Source organism: Nyctereutes procyonoides, unplaced genomic scaffold, assembly GCF_905146905.1.
Source record: "Nyctereutes procyonoides isolate TBG_1078 unplaced genomic scaffold, NYPRO_anot_genome, whole genome shotgun sequence".
Classification (NCBI taxonomy): Eukaryota; Metazoa; Chordata; class Mammalia; order Carnivora; family Canidae; genus Nyctereutes; species Nyctereutes procyonoides.
Window position 1 is genome coordinate 89,955,794 of NW_026575125.1, and position 19,074 is coordinate 89,974,867.

General features: G+C 39.4%; 1 protein-coding gene across 9 annotated transcripts; it reads left to right on the forward strand.

Moving 5' to 3' along the window:
- The first annotated feature begins 18 nt into the window (after window positions 1-18).
- LOC129518262 (protein SET-like) lies at window positions 19-17,424 on the forward strand. 9 transcript variants are annotated; one of them, XM_055338337.1, is made up of 6 exons: window positions 19-197; window positions 664-760; window positions 8,765-8,802; window positions 9,996-10,058; window positions 10,771-10,859; window positions 15,604-17,424. In XM_055338337.1, exon 6 carries the CDS (start codon window positions 15,662-15,664, stop codon window positions 16,532-16,534), a length of 873 nt encoding a protein of 290 aa, XP_055194312.1. In that variant the 5' UTR covers window positions 19-197; window positions 664-760; window positions 8,765-8,802; window positions 9,996-10,058; window positions 10,771-10,859; window positions 15,604-15,661; the 3' UTR covers window positions 16,535-17,424. The 9 variants fall into 9 exon arrangements, with proteins under 9 accessions (XP_055194312.1, XP_055194317.1, XP_055194314.1 ...); XM_055338341.1 differs by lacking the exon at window positions 19-197 and adding an exon at window positions 212-246; XM_055338342.1 differs by lacking the exon at window positions 8,765-8,802.
- Window positions 17,425-19,074: the final 1,650 nt, after the last annotated feature.

Consider the following 19,074-nt stretch of genomic DNA (forward strand, 5'->3'; position numbering starts at 1 on the left):
TCCCGCCTGCAGAATCTGCGCACCGCCCAATCCCCTCGCGGCCCATACTCCCTCGGGGCCTCTCATGTTACGTCAGTAGCCACTCCGCCATCTTGGCGAGAGCGACTCTCGCGAACTACAAGTCCCGGCGTACAAAGTAGTTAGCCGCTTCTGTTGGGGCGTTCTGGAGCCTTAGATCTCTCAGCGTCCGTTTGTAAGTAAGTGGAATCTTTACTCTTGAAAGTTTAGTGTTTTTCAGTTCAAAAGGTAAGTTCTGCCAAAAAAAAAAAGTAAGTTCTGTAGGCTTCGTCTTCCTCGGGTAACCCGATGTTACCCAAAGTTTACCTCAGTGGGGGAACGACTTGTATTCTCTTTCTTTCCTTTTAGACTCGTATTTTCTATTATTGACTTTAAAGTGCACTTTCGGAAACTGGAATTTCTTTTTCCCTGCATTGGTTAGGATTCACAGATACTTAATACCATTCACTGAAACTTAAAGGAGCAGTATGACCAAAATGTATGAGATTAGTTTTCCTTATCCTTCTTTTGAGCGAAAGGATTTTGTCGTGGTACTCACGCCTCACGGCGGGGGGAGAAAATAAAGTATTACTCAACTTGCATTAGAAGGATTTACTCTTTCTCCCCCGCTTTGAAGAAGACTAATTATTCATTTTTTTATAATAGCCCCAAACTGGAAACCATTCAGATGTCTCATCTGACGAATGGACAAAATGTGGTACATTCATAGAATGAAATAATACTCAGCGATAAAAATGAACTGGTATGTCTTTCAACGTGAATGATCTCAAAATAATTATGTCGAGTGAAAAAATCCAGACAGAAACAGGGTGCATTCTGTACAGTCTTCTGTGAGACTCTGGAGACGGTAAAACTATAGTAATAAAAGGCATATCAATGATTGCCTGGGTACAGGGGTGAGGAGAAGGGATTGACTGCAGAGAGACTCCAGAAAGCATTTTGGAGGCATGAAAATGCTCTTTGTCATGGTTTTAGTGGTGGTTGCATGACTGCACACATTTGTGTAAACTTGTTGAATTGTACACTTAAAATTGGTGAATGTTATTTTAAGTAAATTAAACTTCAGTAAAGTTCAGCCCCTCAAATTTAAAACAATGCAAAATTTGAATTATTTCCCTAAATGATAAAGTGCTTGTATTTCATGAAGTCAAAGGTATCATTGAATCTAAGACCACCATTATTTTACATACCAAGGAAGAGAAAAACACTGCCGATTGAACTATGACACACCATCAGTTTTAAGACCCATCCTGATTTTGAAGGTGTTGAAATATGAAAAACAAATGTCAGAATCAGTTGAATATATTATTTCTGTATTATGTGCAGTTAAGGAAAAAGGAAGAGAAATGGGAGAGAAGGGCAAATGATAAGCTAGAAAGACACCCACAAGGGGCAGAAATCAAGTTAAGGATGCAATAGAAGCCCAAGACGGGAAGCTGGCTCAGAGCCAAAGACCCATCTTTGCTGACATGTGGAATATATTACTCAGACTCTGTTCTTAAATTTTTCTCAACCTCTCTTGCCAAGTATATGCCTGATTCCTCTTGCCAAGACTGTTTCTCTGTATTTGAGATCTGTTACTCCTGTCTCCAGTATCTGCCTGTTCTTACAAGCCTAGCTTAAGTATCTGCCTCTATATTTACATATTGGTGTCTGCCTCTGTTTTGGAGTGCTGGCTAGCTTTTTTTTTTTAAGATTTGTTTTTTATATTTGAGGAGGGAGAGGGGCAGAGGACAAGGGAGAGAGAGGCTTAAGCACGGAGCCAGACGAGGGCCTCCATCTCACAACCCTGAGATCACAACCTGAGCCTAAACCAAGCATCAGACAGGCACTTAACTGGCTGAGCCACCCAGGCACCCTGGAGTGCTCTCTAGCTTTAAACCACCAGCTGTATGTCAGCTGTGAGAGTTGAGTGTTCCAGGGCTCAATCCTTAGACCTCTTTTCTATCTACACTCACTCCTTTGTTAATTTCATCCATTCTTTTGGCTTTTCTCTCTTCACTGCCAACTTCGAAATTTGTATCTCCAGCCCATACCTCTCCCCAGAATTCCAGACTCGTATCCAGCTGCCTGTTTGATATTTCCACATAGATGTCTAACATGTTCAGGTTCCCTAAACTCGTCCCAAACTGAACACTTGATCTTTCCCCACACTGACTATATTAGTTTCCTATTGCTGCTGTAACAAATTACCACAAATTTAGCAGGCTAAAATAATACACATTTATTATCTTCCAGTCCAACAGGGATCTCACTGGACTAAAATTGAGGATTGAGTTTCTTGCTTGGAGGCTCTAGGAGAGAATCTGGTCTTTGACCTTTTCAGAGTGTTAAGGCTGCTCATATTCCTCTTCTCAGGGCCCCTTCCTCCATCTTCAAAGCCAGCAACATGGCATCTCTCTCTGACCCTACTTTATCTACCTCCTTTTCACTCCCTCTTCTACTGACCCCTTCCACTTTATTTTTAGAGAGGGAGAAGAGGAGGGACAGATGGAGAGAATCTTAAACAGTATCCACACCCAGCACAAAGCCCAAGACGTGGGGCTCAATCTTAGGACCCTGAGATCAGGACCTGAGCTGAAACCAAGAGTCGGACACTTAACTGACTGACCCACCCAGGTGCCCCCTCCTTCCACTTTTAAGATCTCTGTGATTATATTGTTCTGAATAATCCAAAATACTCTCCCTATGTTAATGTCAGGTGATTAGCTACCTTAATTCCCTTTGCCACATATTTTATGTTAAACAAAATTCAGTTGAATAAATTTGAACATCTAATTGGTTTTGTTAGGGGATTCGTGAATTGGCAGCATCCCATCTAGCAACTAGAAAGTTGCTCAGAAGAGCTGTACAAAAGGAAGGTTTTTTAAATAGGAGGGCAGGGCAAGGAAGTTATTAGCAAAAGGAAAGAAATGATTGTTTGAAGCCCTGACTTTTTTCTTTTTTCTTTTCTTTTCTTTCTGAGAGGAAGGAAAGGTAGGGTGTTTATCATACAGATTATCTCACTAGTGCTGATCAGGAAATTTCAGCTGGACTGTTAAAAGGCCACATTCCTGGGATAGGTTGAACTAGAATTAAGTCTTGGTTTGCTGTTGTTGGTTTGTCTCAGGGTGATTCCTTTTGTTTTTTTTTGAACACATAACATAGTCACAGGTTCTAGGGATTAAGGTGTAGATAACTTTTGGGGGGGCATTATATTGTCTACCACACACTGTAAAGTTTCTTTTTAATTAACTTTTTAATTAAGGTATAATGCATAATACAAGTACACAAATAATAAACATACAACTTGATGAATTTTCACAAAGTGAACACACTCAAGTAACTAGCACTGAGAGCAAGAAATAATGTTTCTGGCAATCTAGAAGCTCCCTTTGTTTCCCTTCCAGGTCATTTCCTCTACCAAGAATACCACCATCCTGACTGCTAGCACCACCCATTAATTTTGCCTATTTAGAAGTTTATGTAAACTAAATTACATGGTGTGTATTCTTTATGTCTATCTTCTTTCTCTAAACATTTATTACTATGAGATTCATTTATATTCTCATGTGTAGCTTTAAATTGTTCGTTTTCATTGCTGTATAATATTCCATCCTATGAATCTATCACAGTATATCCATTTCACTATTTGGGGTACTGCTCTGAATATTCCAGGACATATCATTTGGTGATCAGATGTATGCATTTATATTGGATACATACCTGGCATTGGAATTGCTGGACCATAGAGTAAGCATATGTTCCACTATTTTTTTAAGATTTTATTTATTTTTTTTTTTGAGAGAGACAGAGAGACAGAGAGCGTGCACATGCACAAGTTGGGGAGGGGCAGAAGGAGAAGCAGACTCCCCACTGAGCAGGGAGCAGAACACAGGGCTCAATCTCAGGACTCTGGGATCATGACCTAAGCCAAAGGCAGATGCTTAACCCAACTGAGCCACCCAGGTGCCCCTGTTCCACTCTAATAGAGGAAAAATTTTACTTGACAAATTAACATTCCTCTACCTAGCCCAATAATGAAATTGGCATAAGACATATTTTTTTAAAGATTTTATTTATTTATTTGACACAGAGAAAGAATACAAGTAGGGGTGCAGCAGGCTCACCGCTGAGCAGGGAACCTGACATGGGACTCGATCCAAGGACCCTGGGACTATGACCTGAGCCAAAGACAGATGCTTAACTGACTGAGCCACTCAGGTGCCTCAACATAGGACAGATTAATAGGAGAAAAAAGCCAGAGTTTAATTACATGTGCACAGAGGCCTAATAATAAAATTGTGACCCAAAGAAATGACCAAGGCAGGTAGCTTTTTTACTTTTTTGGCAAACAAACCTGTGAGGAATTGACAGAACAAAGAAAACTTATGTTAGGGAGCTTCGATTAGTAAGGAATTCTAAACAGAATTTGGGCTAGGGCAGTACATTAGTAAAAGTAATAAGGCTTGTTTATACAACCTTCTTGGCTCTGAAGTCTCTATCTCTGGTGATAAGGATGTGTCTTTGCCTCCTGGTACAGGGATGGTGCCTTTCACATGGGAGATTTATGTGACAAAGGGAAGTCAGAATGTTACTTGCACTGACTCTTTTTTAAGTAATTTTATTTTTTTTTCTCTTAAGTAATAGTAATTCTATTTTTTTAAAAGATTTTATGTATTTATTCATGAGAGACACAGAGAGAGAGGCAGAAGTAATAGTAATTCTAAATAGTCACTATGCCAAAGTGATGCAGCCTACACTTGGCTTGCACACTGCCAAAGAGCTTTCTTTTTTTTTAATTTTTATTTATTTATGATAGTCACACACACACGGAGAGAGAGAGAGAGGCAGAGACATAGGCAGAGGGAGAAGCAGGCTCCATGCACCGGGAGCCCGATGTGGGATTCGATCTCGGGTCTCCAGGATCGCGCCCTGGGCCAAAGGCAGGCACCAAACCGCTGCGCCACCCAGGGATCCCGCCAAAGAGCTTTCTAATGTGTTTGTAACATCTTACATTCTTACTAGCCATGTGTGAGTCCCAGTTGCTTCACAGCCTTGCCAACACTGAATAAGCATATAGTGGAGGCCCATGGTAGTTTTACTTGGCATTTCTCTGATGATTAATGATGTTGCCCATCTTTTCATATGTTTATTTTTTCACTGTGTATCTTAGCCTTTTGGTTATTGTACCATGTTAATATATCATTTATTACAAAGCAAAAGAAAAAACAAAACCCAGGGGGAAGAGTGTGGTATAAGGCCTTTTCACCAGTTAAAGGGGAGAATAAAAGACCAAAAGAGGGGCACCTGGGTGAATCAATCGGTTAAGTGTCTGCCTTCAGCTCAGGTCCTGATCCCAGGGTCCTGGGAATTGACCCCTGCATCGGGCTCCCTGTTCGGCAGGGAGCCTGCTTCTCCCTCTCCCTTAGTCTGCTGCTTCCCATGCTTGTGCGCTTTCTCTCTCTCTCTCTCTCTCTCTCTCTCTCTCTCTCTGCACCCCTTGTTGGGTGCAGAAATTACTTCAAAAAAATTAAATCTTAAGCTCTCTCTGTCAAATATATAAATAAAAATCTTTTTTTTTTAAAAAAGAGAGAGTGAGAGGTATAGAACTCTCCCAAAGTTCCTTACATCATTGACCCTCACTGTTTCACTGTATAGTCTAAGATCCTTCCTATTTCCTGAGCTGGGCAATATCATGGTTAGGGTTGTCCCCTACCCCCCTTGCCCTGAAAAGCTGAAGGAAAATATCTATATACACACAGAAAAACTGTTTTTCTTCTGAAGATCTATGAAATTCTTCCCTGGTCTTCATTGAGCAGGCCATTTTTTTAATGTTGTTTTGTCCCTTTTATATTAACTCCTTTCACAAATAAAACTTGTGGGAATCGTGGGGCTGCTTGGTATTCAGCTTCACTCAGCATAATGGGAACCGTAAGACTAACATTGTTTCAAGATCCAAATGGCTTTCATTTAATCACTGTTGTACTTGTTGTTTGTAATTAATTCTTGACCCTGACCAGCTCTGAAATTACCCAAATCCCAAGAAGACAATTAGAAAAAGAGGTGGATAATTTTTAAAGTACAAAAAATTATTTTACACAAATACTTTTTACAATTTTAATGTTATCTATAAAGGAATGATAATAGTTCATTTTATATATTAGCCAAGTTAAAGGTATTTTTGAAGACTTTGGACTCCAACATAAAAAGGAGGCTTAAAAAGTATAATTATTTGAAGTACCTTACCATCACTAAAGGATTATAACAAAAGATGTTAACCAGCCCTTCACCATGTATGCTGATGACATGAAACAAGAGGTAATAGAAGATATGACATAAAGAATTCACTTTCAGGGCACCTGGGTGGTGCAGTTGGTTAAGTGACCAAATGGGCAGTGTCCCAAAAACAAAAACAAAGCTTTCAGTGTTAAAATACCTCATAGTTCACATTTTGTCTTTTTTTTTTTTTTGAAGATTTATTTGAGAGAGCAAGCAAGCATGTGTGTGAGCAGGGGGAAGGGTAGAGAGAAAATCCCAAGCAGAGTCCCTGCTGAATGAGAAGCTAGGCTCAATCTCACAACCCTGAGAACATGACCTGAGCCAAAATCAAGAGTCAGATGCTTAAATGACTGAACCACCTAGGTGCCTCCCACATTTTGTCTTTATGGACATTAGAGACCCTTTGCCTTTTGGTTCCTTTAAATACTGTTTAGATACTCATATGAGTATGTAATGAATAATGGTGAGTTTAAACATGAAATCATTTAGAGGCATCAGCTAAGAACAGAGAATTCAAAATAGAAAAGATTTATCTTGATGATGTGAAGATGAATATTTTATTTTTTTTAGAGAAGGAGAGAGGGGAGGGGGAGAGGGAGAGGGAAAATCTTAAGCAGGCTCCATACCTCATATGGAGCCCAGTGCAGGGCTTGATCTCACAACCTGTGATCATGACCTGAGCTGAAATCAAGAGTTGGATGCTTAACTGAGTCACCCAGACACTCCCCAAGATGAATACTGTAAAATTAGTCTTTCTGGGGTGCCTGGCTAGCTCAGTTGATAGAGCATGTGACTGTTGATCTCAGGATTGTGACTTCAAGCCCCTCGTTGGGTGCAGAAATTACTTCAAAAAATTTTTTTAAAGTTAGTCCTTCTGGGGCATCTGAGTGGCTCCATTGGTTAAGTGTCTGCCTTCAGCTCAGGCCATGATCTCGGGGTCCTGGGATCAAGCCCCACATTGGGTTCTCTATTCCACGGGGAGTCTGCTTCTCCCTCTGCATCTACCCTCCACTCATGCTCTCTCTCTCAAATAAATAAATAAAATCTTTTTTAAAAAGTCTGCTACTGTTGGAGAAGAAAAGTTTTCCTTTGTTCTTCAAGACTCTAGCTGGTCTAAAAATTAAATTGACATGAGAGGGACACCTGGGTGGCTCAGCGGTTGAGCCTTGGGCTCAGGTTGTGATCCTGGGGTCGCAGGATAGTCCTACATTGGGCTCCCTGCATGGAGCCTGCTTCTCCCTCTGCCTGTGTCTTTGCCTCTCTCTTTCTCTGTGTCTCATGAATAAATAAATAAAATCTTTTTTAAAAATTGACATGAGAGGGCAGCCCCGGTGGTGCAGTGGTTTAGTGCCGCCTGCAACCCAGGGCGTGATCCTGCAGACCCTGGATTGAGTCCCACGTCAGGCTCCTGCATGGAGCCTGCTTCTTCCTCTGCCTGTGTCTCTGCCTCTCTCTGTGTGTCTCTCTCTGAATAAATAAATAAAATCTTAAAAAAATAATAAAAAGTAAAAATTGACATGAGAGACTAACAGGAGAAAAAAACAGTTTAATTACATATGCACAGAGGTCCAATACTGAAATTGAGACCTAAAGAAATGACCAAGCCAGGCAGTTTTTGATACTTTTTAGACAATGAGATAATACATCTATGAAGAATTGACAGGCCAAAGAAAACTTATGTTTAGGAGCTTCAATTAGTAAGGAATTCTAAACAGAATTTGGGCTGGGGCAGTCAATTAGTAAAAGTATAAGGTTTGTTTATACAGCCTTCTTGGCTCTGAATTCTCTCTCTGGTGATAAGGATGCCTATTTACCTCCTGGTACACAGAGGGTGTACCTTTCACATGGGAGATTTATTTCCTGCATTCTGGAGACAAAGTTGGGGGGTGGTATCAGAGTATTCTTGCACTGGCTATTTCTTAAGGTTTTTTAAAGATTTCATTTATTTATTTGAGAGAGAGCATGAGTATGGGGAAAGACAGAGAGGGAGAAGCAGGCTCCCCACTGGGCAGTGAGCCCGATGTGGGGCTTGATCCCAGGACCCTGAGCCAAAGACAGTCACTTAACCAACTGAGCCATCCAGGTGCCCCTTAAGTAACTTTTGATTCAAAATAATCAATATGCCAGGTGGCACACTTTGAGATTGCCAGCCTTTGGCCCTTACCCTACAATTTTAAAAAGTTACTTGGGGGCCACCTGGGGGCTCAGTAGGTTGGGTGTCTGCCTCTTGATTTTGGCTCAGGTTGTGATCTCAGGGTTATGATATTGAGCCCCATGTTGGGCTCTGTGCTCAGTGGGGAGTCTGCTTGAGATTTTCTCCCTCTCCTTATGCCCCTCCCCTGCTTGGTTGTTCTCTCTCTCTCTAAAATAAATAAATAAAAATTTAAAAATTTATTTGTTTTTTCCCCCTAGTTTTAAACTCAAACCAAAAGATTATTTGCCTAACTCCCCAAATCATTTTCCTTTTCTACTCAACTTTACACAGAAGCAAAGGAGAGAATTATCTATTGAATTTTATTGAAGGTAAGCATTGGTTCTCTTATAGCTACCACCTCCTGCAAACACACAGGAGTTAGAATGTGTCTGAGAGGATAAATGTAGAATACAATTTTTGTACTGTCCACTCCCAATTAAAAGGGGAAAATGGACAAGGCATATTGAGCACACAGAAAACACTTATTGACCTAAAATTTCTGTTCATTTATGTGCTTTGTTATAGATTGCCTTTCTAATTTTACTAATAAAAAAAGTGGAGAATATTTAAGTCCCTATGAGCTAAATAAGAAAACTTGTTAAAACCTGAATAATCAACTTGAAGGCAAGTTTCTAAGTAACAGTAAATTTGACTGTGTTTTGTTCTTTATCATAAGCTGCAGGAGACCTCTTTTTGTGCCTCCCAGACATTCAGTATAAGGAGATAAGGACTCTGGTCTTACTATTTTACTAAAGAATCTGCCTTTACGCATCCTATATTAAGGCATGTATTAGCTTTAATATCTTGTAAAACATGTTTTGGAGAATTTCATAATGTCACAAACTTCTATTGTAGAATATAGTTCCAGCTTACAAATTGTTTCTGTTATTAATGACTCAAGTCATGGCAGACTGGCAAACCACAAGTAAAAAAATAGTAGTGTTTCTAACAGGATTTATTCACAGTGTAAAGTGCATATACTTCCCCTTGTCCTATTTAGTTATATTTTTTTGTTAAATCATGATTCAAAAAAATCATAATTCAGTATTAACATTATTATGATTATTTAATGTTCATAGCTGAGATATATAATAGAGTTGATCCTTGAACAACATGAGTTTGAGCTGCGCAGGTCTACTCATGCATGGATTTTTTTCAATAAATAATACAGATATTACTGTAAACATTTTCCTTATGATTTTTTAGTAATATTTCCTTTTCCCTAGATTACTTTATTGTAAGAATACAGTATGCAATACATATAACATACAAAGTATGTGTTAATCCAGCTGTTTTTGTTATCAGTAAGACTTGCAGTCAATGGTAGGCTGGAGGTAGCTAAGTCTTAGGGGAGCCCAAAGTTAGACTGCTGACTGGGAAAGTCGTGCCCTTAAGTTCTGCATTATTCAAGGATCAGCTGTATACTCTTATTATGCTTCCTTTGAAATACGATATTTTGTTTTATCCAGAGTTAATAATTACTTTATTTTGTTTGATTGATTTGTTTTCTTGTACCTCTTAGTAATTATTCTACCAGGCCCCTCCAGAGATGGAAAACCCTACTCCATAAGGTCAAAGGGATCAGGTAATCTTTTAGTTTAGTTTTTATTTTGTTTTTTATTTGAAGACATATTTCCTCTTGCCATCTATCCTTCTACTCTTATAAGGATTGATTGATCTTTAGGCCTGCTGCATAGATGTCATCCTGGAAATTCCTTTGCCTTTCTTAGATTCCCATTTACTGGATGCCATTCTACTGGTTTTGATCATTTAGGTTGTTTACAGTTTCTGGCTATTAAATAATGTTGTTACATACATTCTTATATATGTTTCTTCATGCACGTATTTCTATTGCATATATATTTAAGAGTGAACCTGCTGGGTCACAGATATGTTAAACTTGTGAACTTGGATGGAAAAATTACATCTTAAAAAAAATTACATCTTTATTTTCACTAACGTGAACTTTAACATCTCCTTCAATTATGAATGGAGGCAACAAAGCATAGCAGTATCAGCAGTACTTGTTTGACTGACAGAAATCATAGACCTTTTCCCAGCATATTACAATTCTTGCACATAATGTGAGATACTTTTTACTGTTTATGCTGATGCCTTTAGTTTCTGAACTTTCCTGAGTTTCTGCAGCACAAATTGGATTATATATTATTGGCTTCCCCCATGCATGTACTTATTACTAGTTTCATAATTCCTCCATTAGCTAAGCAAGTTTTATGTCCTTGTGGGTCCATATTTTTTTTATTCATTTAATTATTTATTTATTTATTATTTTTAAGGTAACCTCCAGCCCAACGTGGGGCTCAAACTTGTGACCCTGAGATCAAGAGTTGGATGCTCCACCAACTGATCCAGCCAGACACCGCATGTAATTATCTATTATCATTTTAGTGGGATTTCAGAATGTTGTGGAAAAGAACATTTTCATTCTGTCCTGTTTCCAAAGTGTTCTATATGGCTTTAAATTTTAACTGAATCTTGTAGTTATTCTTTTTTGAAACACTTTTTTTGAAGATTTTATCTATTTATTCATGAGAGACAGAGAGAGAGAGGCAGAGACACAGGCAGAGGGAGAAGCAGGCTCCGTGCAGGGAGCCCGATGTGGGACCCAATTCTGGGAACGCACCCTGAGCCAAAGGCAGATGCCCAACCACTGAGCCACCCAGGTGTCCCATATCTTTTTTCTATTGTTACTTATGTATACCTTTCATTATTTTAAATAGGCCAATCTTCATAGAGGTGTGTCTATGATATTAGTCTTTCCCGAGAACCAGCTTTTGATTTTATTGATCATTTCAATAAATGATCAATTTATCATTGTGTTTATTATTTCTTGCTTTTCTCTGTATTATTTTTTTCCCTCCGTCCTCTTAGGTTTGTTCTGCTCTCTCTCTCTCTCTGTAGCTTCAAAAATGAAACTCTTGGGGCACCTAGCCAGCTCATTTGGTACAGCATAGACTCTTTTTTTTTTAATAATAAATTTATTTTTTATTGGTGTTCAGTTTGCCAACATACAGAATTACACCCAGTGCTCATCCCGTCAAGTGCCCCCCTCAGTGCCCGTCACCCATTCACCTCTACCCCCGCCCTCCTCCCCTTCCACCACCCCTAGTTCGTTTCCCAGAGTTAGGAGTCTTCATGTTCTGTCTCCCTTTCTGATATTTCCTACCCATCTCTTCTCCCTTCCCTTCTATTCCCTTTCACTATTATTTATATTCCCCAAATGAATGAGACCATATAATGTTTGTCCTTCTCTGGTTGACTTATTTCACTCAGCATAATACCCTCCAGTTCCATCCACGTTGAAGCAAACGGTGGGTATTCGTCATTTCTAATGGTTGAGTAATATTCCATTGTATACATAAACCACATCTTCTTTATCCATTCATCTTTCTTTTTTTTAATTTTTATTTATTTATGATAGTCACACACAGAGAGAGAAAGAGGCAGAGACATAGGCAGAGGGAGAAGCAGGCTCCATGCACCGGGATCCCGACGTGGGATTTGATCCCGGGTCTCCGGGATCGCGCCCTGGGCCAAAGGCAGGCGCTAAACTGCTGCGCCACCCAGGGTTCCCTCCATTCATCTTTCGATGGACACCGAGGCTCCTTCCACAGTTTGGTTATTGTGGACATTGCTGCTATAAACATCAGGGACAGCATAGACTCTTATTCTCAGAGTTGAGTTCATGTCCCACACTGGGCGTGGGGCCTACTTAAAAAAAAAATAAAGATAAATATAAAGGGGATCCCTGGGTGGCTCATCGGTTTAGCATCTGCATTCGGCCCAGGGCATGATCCTGGAGTCCCGGGATCGAGTCCCACATCGGGCTCCCTGCATGGAGCCTGCTTCTCTCTCACCTGTGCCTGTGTCTCTGCCTCTCTCTCTCTCTCTCTATGTGTTTCTCGTGAATAAATAAATAAAATCTTTTAAAAAAAGATAAAAATAAATTTGAATAATATTTTATGCATTAGTTTGGCATATTTTTAAAAAATGTTTAATATAAATTTTCTTCATGATTCCATTTTAGATGCATGTCACGTGTTTTTATATTTATTGTGATTCAGTTTTAACTTTTTCATGATTTCCATTAAGAGTTTTTCTTTTTTTTTTAATTTTTATTTATTTATGATAGTCACACACAGAGAGAGAAAGAGGCAGAGACATAGGCAGAGGGAGAAGCAGGCTCCATGCACCGGGAGCCTGACGTGGGATTCGATCCCGGGTCTCCAGGATTGCGCCCTGGGCCAACGGCAGGCGCTAAACTGCTGCGCCACCCAGGGATCCCAAGAGTTTTTCTCATGAGTATTATAGCACCATTAAATAGTTTATTTTGCTGACATGGAAAACATCTGTGATATGTTGTCAAATGAGAAAAATCAGTGTATCACATACGCATGGTATGATTCTAATTTTAAAGACATGTTTTACAAGCACAGAAAAGATAATTCTGGAAGGATACATATATTAAATGTTAATATATATTTCTGTTAATATATATACTGTCATTACAGGCAATTATTTCCCAAACTGTTTGCAAAAAACATGCATAGCTCTTGTCCTCAGAAGAAAAATAAATGTTATAAAAGAAGAAAAAAAAGAGTTTCTCATGAACTTCTTGGCTATTTAGGGTTGTATTTTTAGTTTTTTAAATGTATGTTTTTGTTTGTTTTTGTTATCTCTTTTAGTGTTGATTTAAAAAGTCAACATGCATGTTTAATTTTTAATAACTTTAGAGTTAATAAGTAACATCATTCTTCCAACCAGTACATGGAGTTTTCAGGGCTTTAACTCCAGTCCTTCCCATCACACCATCTACTTTTCTATGTTATGGTTCTAAGGTATTTGGGTTTCATTTTTTAACTTCCCCTTTAAATGTTAACAGTATACATTTAGATTTTGCAAAGTTGGGGCACCTGGGTAGCTCAGTTGGCTGGTTAAGCATCTGGCTTTTTTTTTTTAAGATTTATTTATTTACTCATGAGAGACACAGACAGAGAGAGAGGCAGAGACATAGGCAGAAGGAGAAGCAGGCTCCTCTCAAGGAGCCTGATGCAAGACTTGATCCCAGATCCCAGAATCACAACCCAAGCTGAAGCCAGACGCCAAACTGCTGAACCACCCAGGTGTCCCAAGTGTCTGACTCTTGGTTTCAGCTCAGGTCATGATCTCAGGTTCATGAGATTGAACCTCACATCAGGCTCCACATTCAGCAGGGAGTAGGATTCTCTTCTTCTCCCTCTGCCTCTCCCCCCATTCACATGCACGTGCTCTCTAAATAATATATAAATCTTAAATTAAAAAGATTTTGTGAAGGCTTTACTCACCATTCCTTTTTGTTTGTTCTCTTTTGTGTTGTTTTCTTCTTGCAAAATCTTCATTTTAATATTTATGTCAGTGAGACTGTGAATAGTGAACAGCCACCATCTTTATGTGTCTAAAAATGCTATTATTTCTCTCATGCCTAAATACAAATTTAGCTGGATACATTTCTACCAAGTACCTCACCTCCTTCAAATCTTTGCTATAATGTTACCTCCTTAATGAGGTGACCCTGACAGCCCTTTAATAACAGTCAGCCCACCCCAGACCATCTCAATTCTCTTTCCTGTTTGGAGTTTTGTGGGGTTTTTTGAGAGAGAGAGTGTGTGTGTGTGTGAACATGTGTGCAAGCACGAGTTGAGGGGGGCAGAGGGAGGGGGAGAGAGAGCCTAGCATGGAGCCTGTTGCAGGGCCCAATCTCACAACCCTGAGATCATGATCTGAGCCCAAAACAAGAGTAGGAGGCTTACCTGAGCCATCGAGGCGACCTGAGGGCATGTCTATTTCATTTGCTATGTATCCCAATCATTTAGAAAAATGCCAGGCACAGAGAAGGTGTTGGGTTTTTAAAAAATAAATTCGTTGCACTTGCTGTGTCTGTTGAATGAATATAGAATTCTTTTTTAAAAATATTTTATTTTTTTAAAGATTTTATTTATTCATAGAGACACAAAGAATGAGAGGCAGAGACACAGGCAGAGGGAGAATCAGGCTCCATGCAGGGAGCCTGACGTGGGACTCGATCCTGGGTCTCCAGGATCATGCCCTGAGCGGAAAGTGGCGCCAAACCGCTGAGCCACCAGGGCTGCCCTGTCCCTAGAATTCTTGATTGACTTTTTTCTTCAGTACTTTGAAGATATTATTCCATTATTTTATTATACTATTATCTCATATCTTTTTTTCTTGAGAAAATATGTAGTTACTTTTTTATTGTTACTTAGTTGGTAGTTGGTAATCTATCTTTTAAGATTTTTCTCTTTGTGTTTTATGTTCTGCAGTTTCACTATAACTTGTCTAGCTGTTGATTTGTTTTTATTTATCTTGCTAAGTATTTGAGATAAATAAAATGACTTGAAGAGGGCAGCCCGGGTGGCTCAGTGGTTTAGCGCCGCCTTCAGCCCAGGGCATGATCCTGGAGACCCCGGATCGAGTCCCATGTCAGGCTCCCTGCATGGAGCCTGCTTCTCCCTCTGCCTATGTCTCTGCCTCTCTGCCATTCTCTCTCTCTCTTTCTCTATGTCTCTCATGAATAAATAAATAAAATATTTTTAAGAAATGGCTTGAAGATTTATTTCTAAAAATCTCAGGATGCCTGGGTGGCTCAGTGGTTGAGTGTCTGCCTTTATTTCAGGTCATGATCCTGGAATTTGAGGATCGAGTCCCACATTGGGCTTCCTACAGGGAGACTGCTTCTCTCTCTGCCTCTGTCTCCCTCTGCCTTCTCTCTGTATCTCTCATGAATAAATAAGTAAAATATTGAAAATAAATAAATATAAAAATAAAAATCTTAGTCATTATCTCCTCAAATATTGTCTGTCTCCCATTCTCTCCTTGAATCCCTAATAGATGTATGTTGGAATGTCTCATTTTCTCTACCATGTAACCAGGTTTTCTTTTGCTTTTTCTATTTCATTGTTTTGCTGTGTTGGATTCCAGGTGACATCTTCATATCTGTTTGCCACATCACTGATTCTTTCCTTGGCTGTATCTAGTCTATTGTTCACTTTGTCTATTAATTTTTAAATTTTTTTCAAAATTTAATGATACTATTTTAAAATTTCTTTTTGCAGTAATTGTAGCTTCTTCCTGAGGTGCCTCTCTCCTGGTTTCGTGGAGTTTCCTCACAGCATGGCCCCCAAGCGCCAGTCCTCACTTGAACCTCAAATGAAGAAACCGAGGCTGCTTCCTGCCCCCATGCCGGAGGAGATGTCAGCCTCTCAGCCCTTGCCGAACGGAGAAAAAGAACAGCAAGAAGTAATTGAACATATTGATGAAGTACAAAATGAAATAGACAGACTTAATGAAGAAGCCAGTGAGGAGATTTTGAAAGTAGAACAGAAATATAACAAACTCTGCCAACCATTTTTTCAGAGGAGGTCAGAATTGATCCCCAAAATCCCCAACTTTTGGGTAACCACATTTGTCAACCATCCACAAGTGTCTGTACTGCTTGGGGAGGAGGATGAAGAGGCACTGCATTATTTGACAAGAGTTGAAGTGACAGAATCTGAAGATATTAAATCGGGTTACAGAATAGATTTTTATTTTGATGAAAACCCATACTTCAAAAATAAAGTTCTCTCCAAAGAATTTCATCTGAATGAGAATGGTGATCCATCTTCAAGGTCCACTGAAATCAAATGGAAATCTGGAAAGGATTTGACGAAACGGTCAAGCCAAATGCAGAATAAAGCCAGCAGGAAGAGAGAGTACGAGGAACCAGAGGGCTTCTTCACCTGGTTTACTGACCATTCTGATGCAGGTGCAGATGAGTTAGGAGAGATCATCAAAGATGATATTTGGCCAAATCCATTACAGTACTACTTGGTTCCTGATACAGATGATGAAGAAGATGATGATGATGATGATGATGAAGAAGAAGGATTGGAAGATATTGATGAAGGAGATGAGGATGAAGATGATGATGAAGATGATGATGATGATGATGATGATGATGATGAGGGGGAGGAAGGAGAGGAGGATGAAGACGATGATGATTAATGGAATACTGATGGATTCCAACCTTCCTTTTTTTAGTTTTCTTCAGTCCCTGGGAGCAAGTTGCATCCCTTTTTTTTTTCCTCCTCCTCTTGTGTTCATTTGCCCTGTTTTTTGAAGTCTTTTCTCTCTCTTTATACCATGGTTCTCAACCTATTTTGAGGGGAAATATCTTGAGCAGAATACAGCAGGAAAAGAATCTCTACCCCTCTCTGTTCCAAATTCATTTTTATTCCTTTCTGTCTCAACAAAAACTTTATAGAATCAACACCACCGTGCTCTGTGGGAAAAAAGAAAAACCTTCTGCTCTCTTAGCTCTGCTGAAAGTTGGAGGGTGCTAGGCCCGTGTAGTAGTGCATAGAATTTTAGCTTTTTTTCTCCTTTCTCTGTATATTGGGCTCAGAGATTACACTGTGTCTCTATGTGAATATGGACAGTTAGCATTTACCAACATCTACCTGTCTACTTTCTCTTGTTTAAAAAAAGAAAAAAAAACTTTAAAAAATGGGGTTATAGAAGGTCAGCAAAGGGTGGGTTTGAGATGTTTGGGTGGGTTAAGTGGGCATTTTGACAACATGGCTTCTCCTTTGGCATGTTTAATTGTGATGTTTAACGGACATCCTTGCAGTTTAAGATGACACTTTTAAAATAAAACTCCAAACGATGACTTGAGCCCTGCCACTCGATGGGAGAATCAGCAGAACCTGTAGGATCTTATTTGGAATTGACATTCTCTATTGTAATTTTGTTCCTGTTTATTTTTAAATTTTTTTTGTTTCACTGGAAAGATGCTCAGTTTTAAACGTTAAAAGTGTACAAGGTGCTTTGTTAAAATAAAACTAAATGTGTACACAAAAAAAAATAAATAAAATTTCTTTTTGGGTATTTTTCAGATCCATCTGTCTTAATATTTTAACTTTTTTTGATTTTTAAAAAAGATGTACGAATGTATGTATGAGAGACGGCATAGAGGAGAGGGCCAGTCCTGAGCAGACTCCCCACTGAGCGTGGAGCCTGACTCAGGGCTCCATCTCATGACTTCAAGATCTCGACCTGAGGCAAAACAAGAGCTGGATGCTCAACAAACTGTGTCACCCAGGTACCCCTTACTTTTTTGTTTCATAATTCCTATTCCTTCCTTTTTCCAGAAGCTCTTTTAGATTGCTTTATTATCTCTGGTTCCTCATGTATAAATTGTCTCATTTGTTGCATCTTCTGGCTCTTTCCTTAAGGCAATTAATTTCCCGATGTGGTCTGTCATCTTGGTGGTGAGTCCATCCTCAGTGTGCTTACTCTCTGTTGAAGTGTCGTGTTTGGGCATGCCTATATTCTTACAGAGAAGTTGCATGTTTATCTCTATTGGGCTGCACGATTCCCACCAGTTCAGATCTGTTTTACTATTATTTTTATTGGTACTGCTGTTTCTTTTTACTGCAACTATCGTTTTATTGTTACTATCATTTATTGCTAGACTGTGGGATCCTGCACTTTGCAGGTGTTAGGAATTTAAACCCCACTCCTGAGCACCTCTGGGCACGAGGTATCCTTGGTATTGCATCCACCTCTTGCGTTATCATCCATGCTAGGATTCTGTTTTCCTCTTCAATCTCTTCTGCTTTTGGTCTTCCCAACTTAATTACTTGAGATTAGGTTTATGTTCTAGACAAGATAACAGTTTATTTCTTTATGCTATAAAGTCAGAAGACATGAAGTCCAAGGTGAGTATGGTGGTTTTGTGTTCATCAGGGATACACCCTTGGTCTTTATTGTTGCTCTGCCATTCTTAGCCTGAGGCTTTTGCCTCATAGTCCAAAATAGCAGCTTGAGTTCCAGCCACTTGATTTGTAATCCAGCCAAAAGGAAGAAAGCAAGGTGAACATGTCCTTTCTTTTAAGGGACACATAACCACTTCCACTTAGATCACTTGTCAAGGACTTACTCTGTAAAGGAGGTTCGGAAATGTTTTTACTAGGCAGCCATCAATGCTGTTTTTATTCAAGACAAAAGGAGAGATGGGACAATGGGGGATAATTAACAGTTTTTATCGCAACCATTAAATTGTAAACCACTTTAGAGTGAGGATCCCTTCTGTACCTTTTATAAAAATCAGTGCTCACAAGGAGCTCAATAAAAATCTCTTAATAATGATGATTAATGGGATCCCTGGGTGGCGCAGCGGTTTGGCACCTGCCTTTGGCCCAGGGCACGATCCTGGAGACCCGGGATCGAATCCCACATCGGGCTCCTTGCATGGAGCCTGCTTCTCCCTCTGCCTGTGTCTCTGCCTCTCTCTCTCTCTCTCTCTCTATCATAAATAAATAAATTAAAAAAATAATGATGATTAATCCTTTCAGCAAACAATTTATTTAGAACCTATTTTATGCCAAGGACTGTATTAGACATTGGAGCTACCAAAATGAAATGAACACAGGAAACAGTAGCTTTAAGCATTTATTTGAACCATTAACAAAAGTTATAAGGCAGAATAGAGGGAAGAGATTCCAGGCAAAGGGGACAGTTTATGCAAATTATCAAAGGTATGA

Coding starts and splice junctions, on each gene's coding strand:
- LOC129518262 (XM_055338343.1), top strand. CDS start 15,662: ATGGCCCCCAAGCGCCAGTCCTCACTTGAACCTCAAATGAAGAAACCG.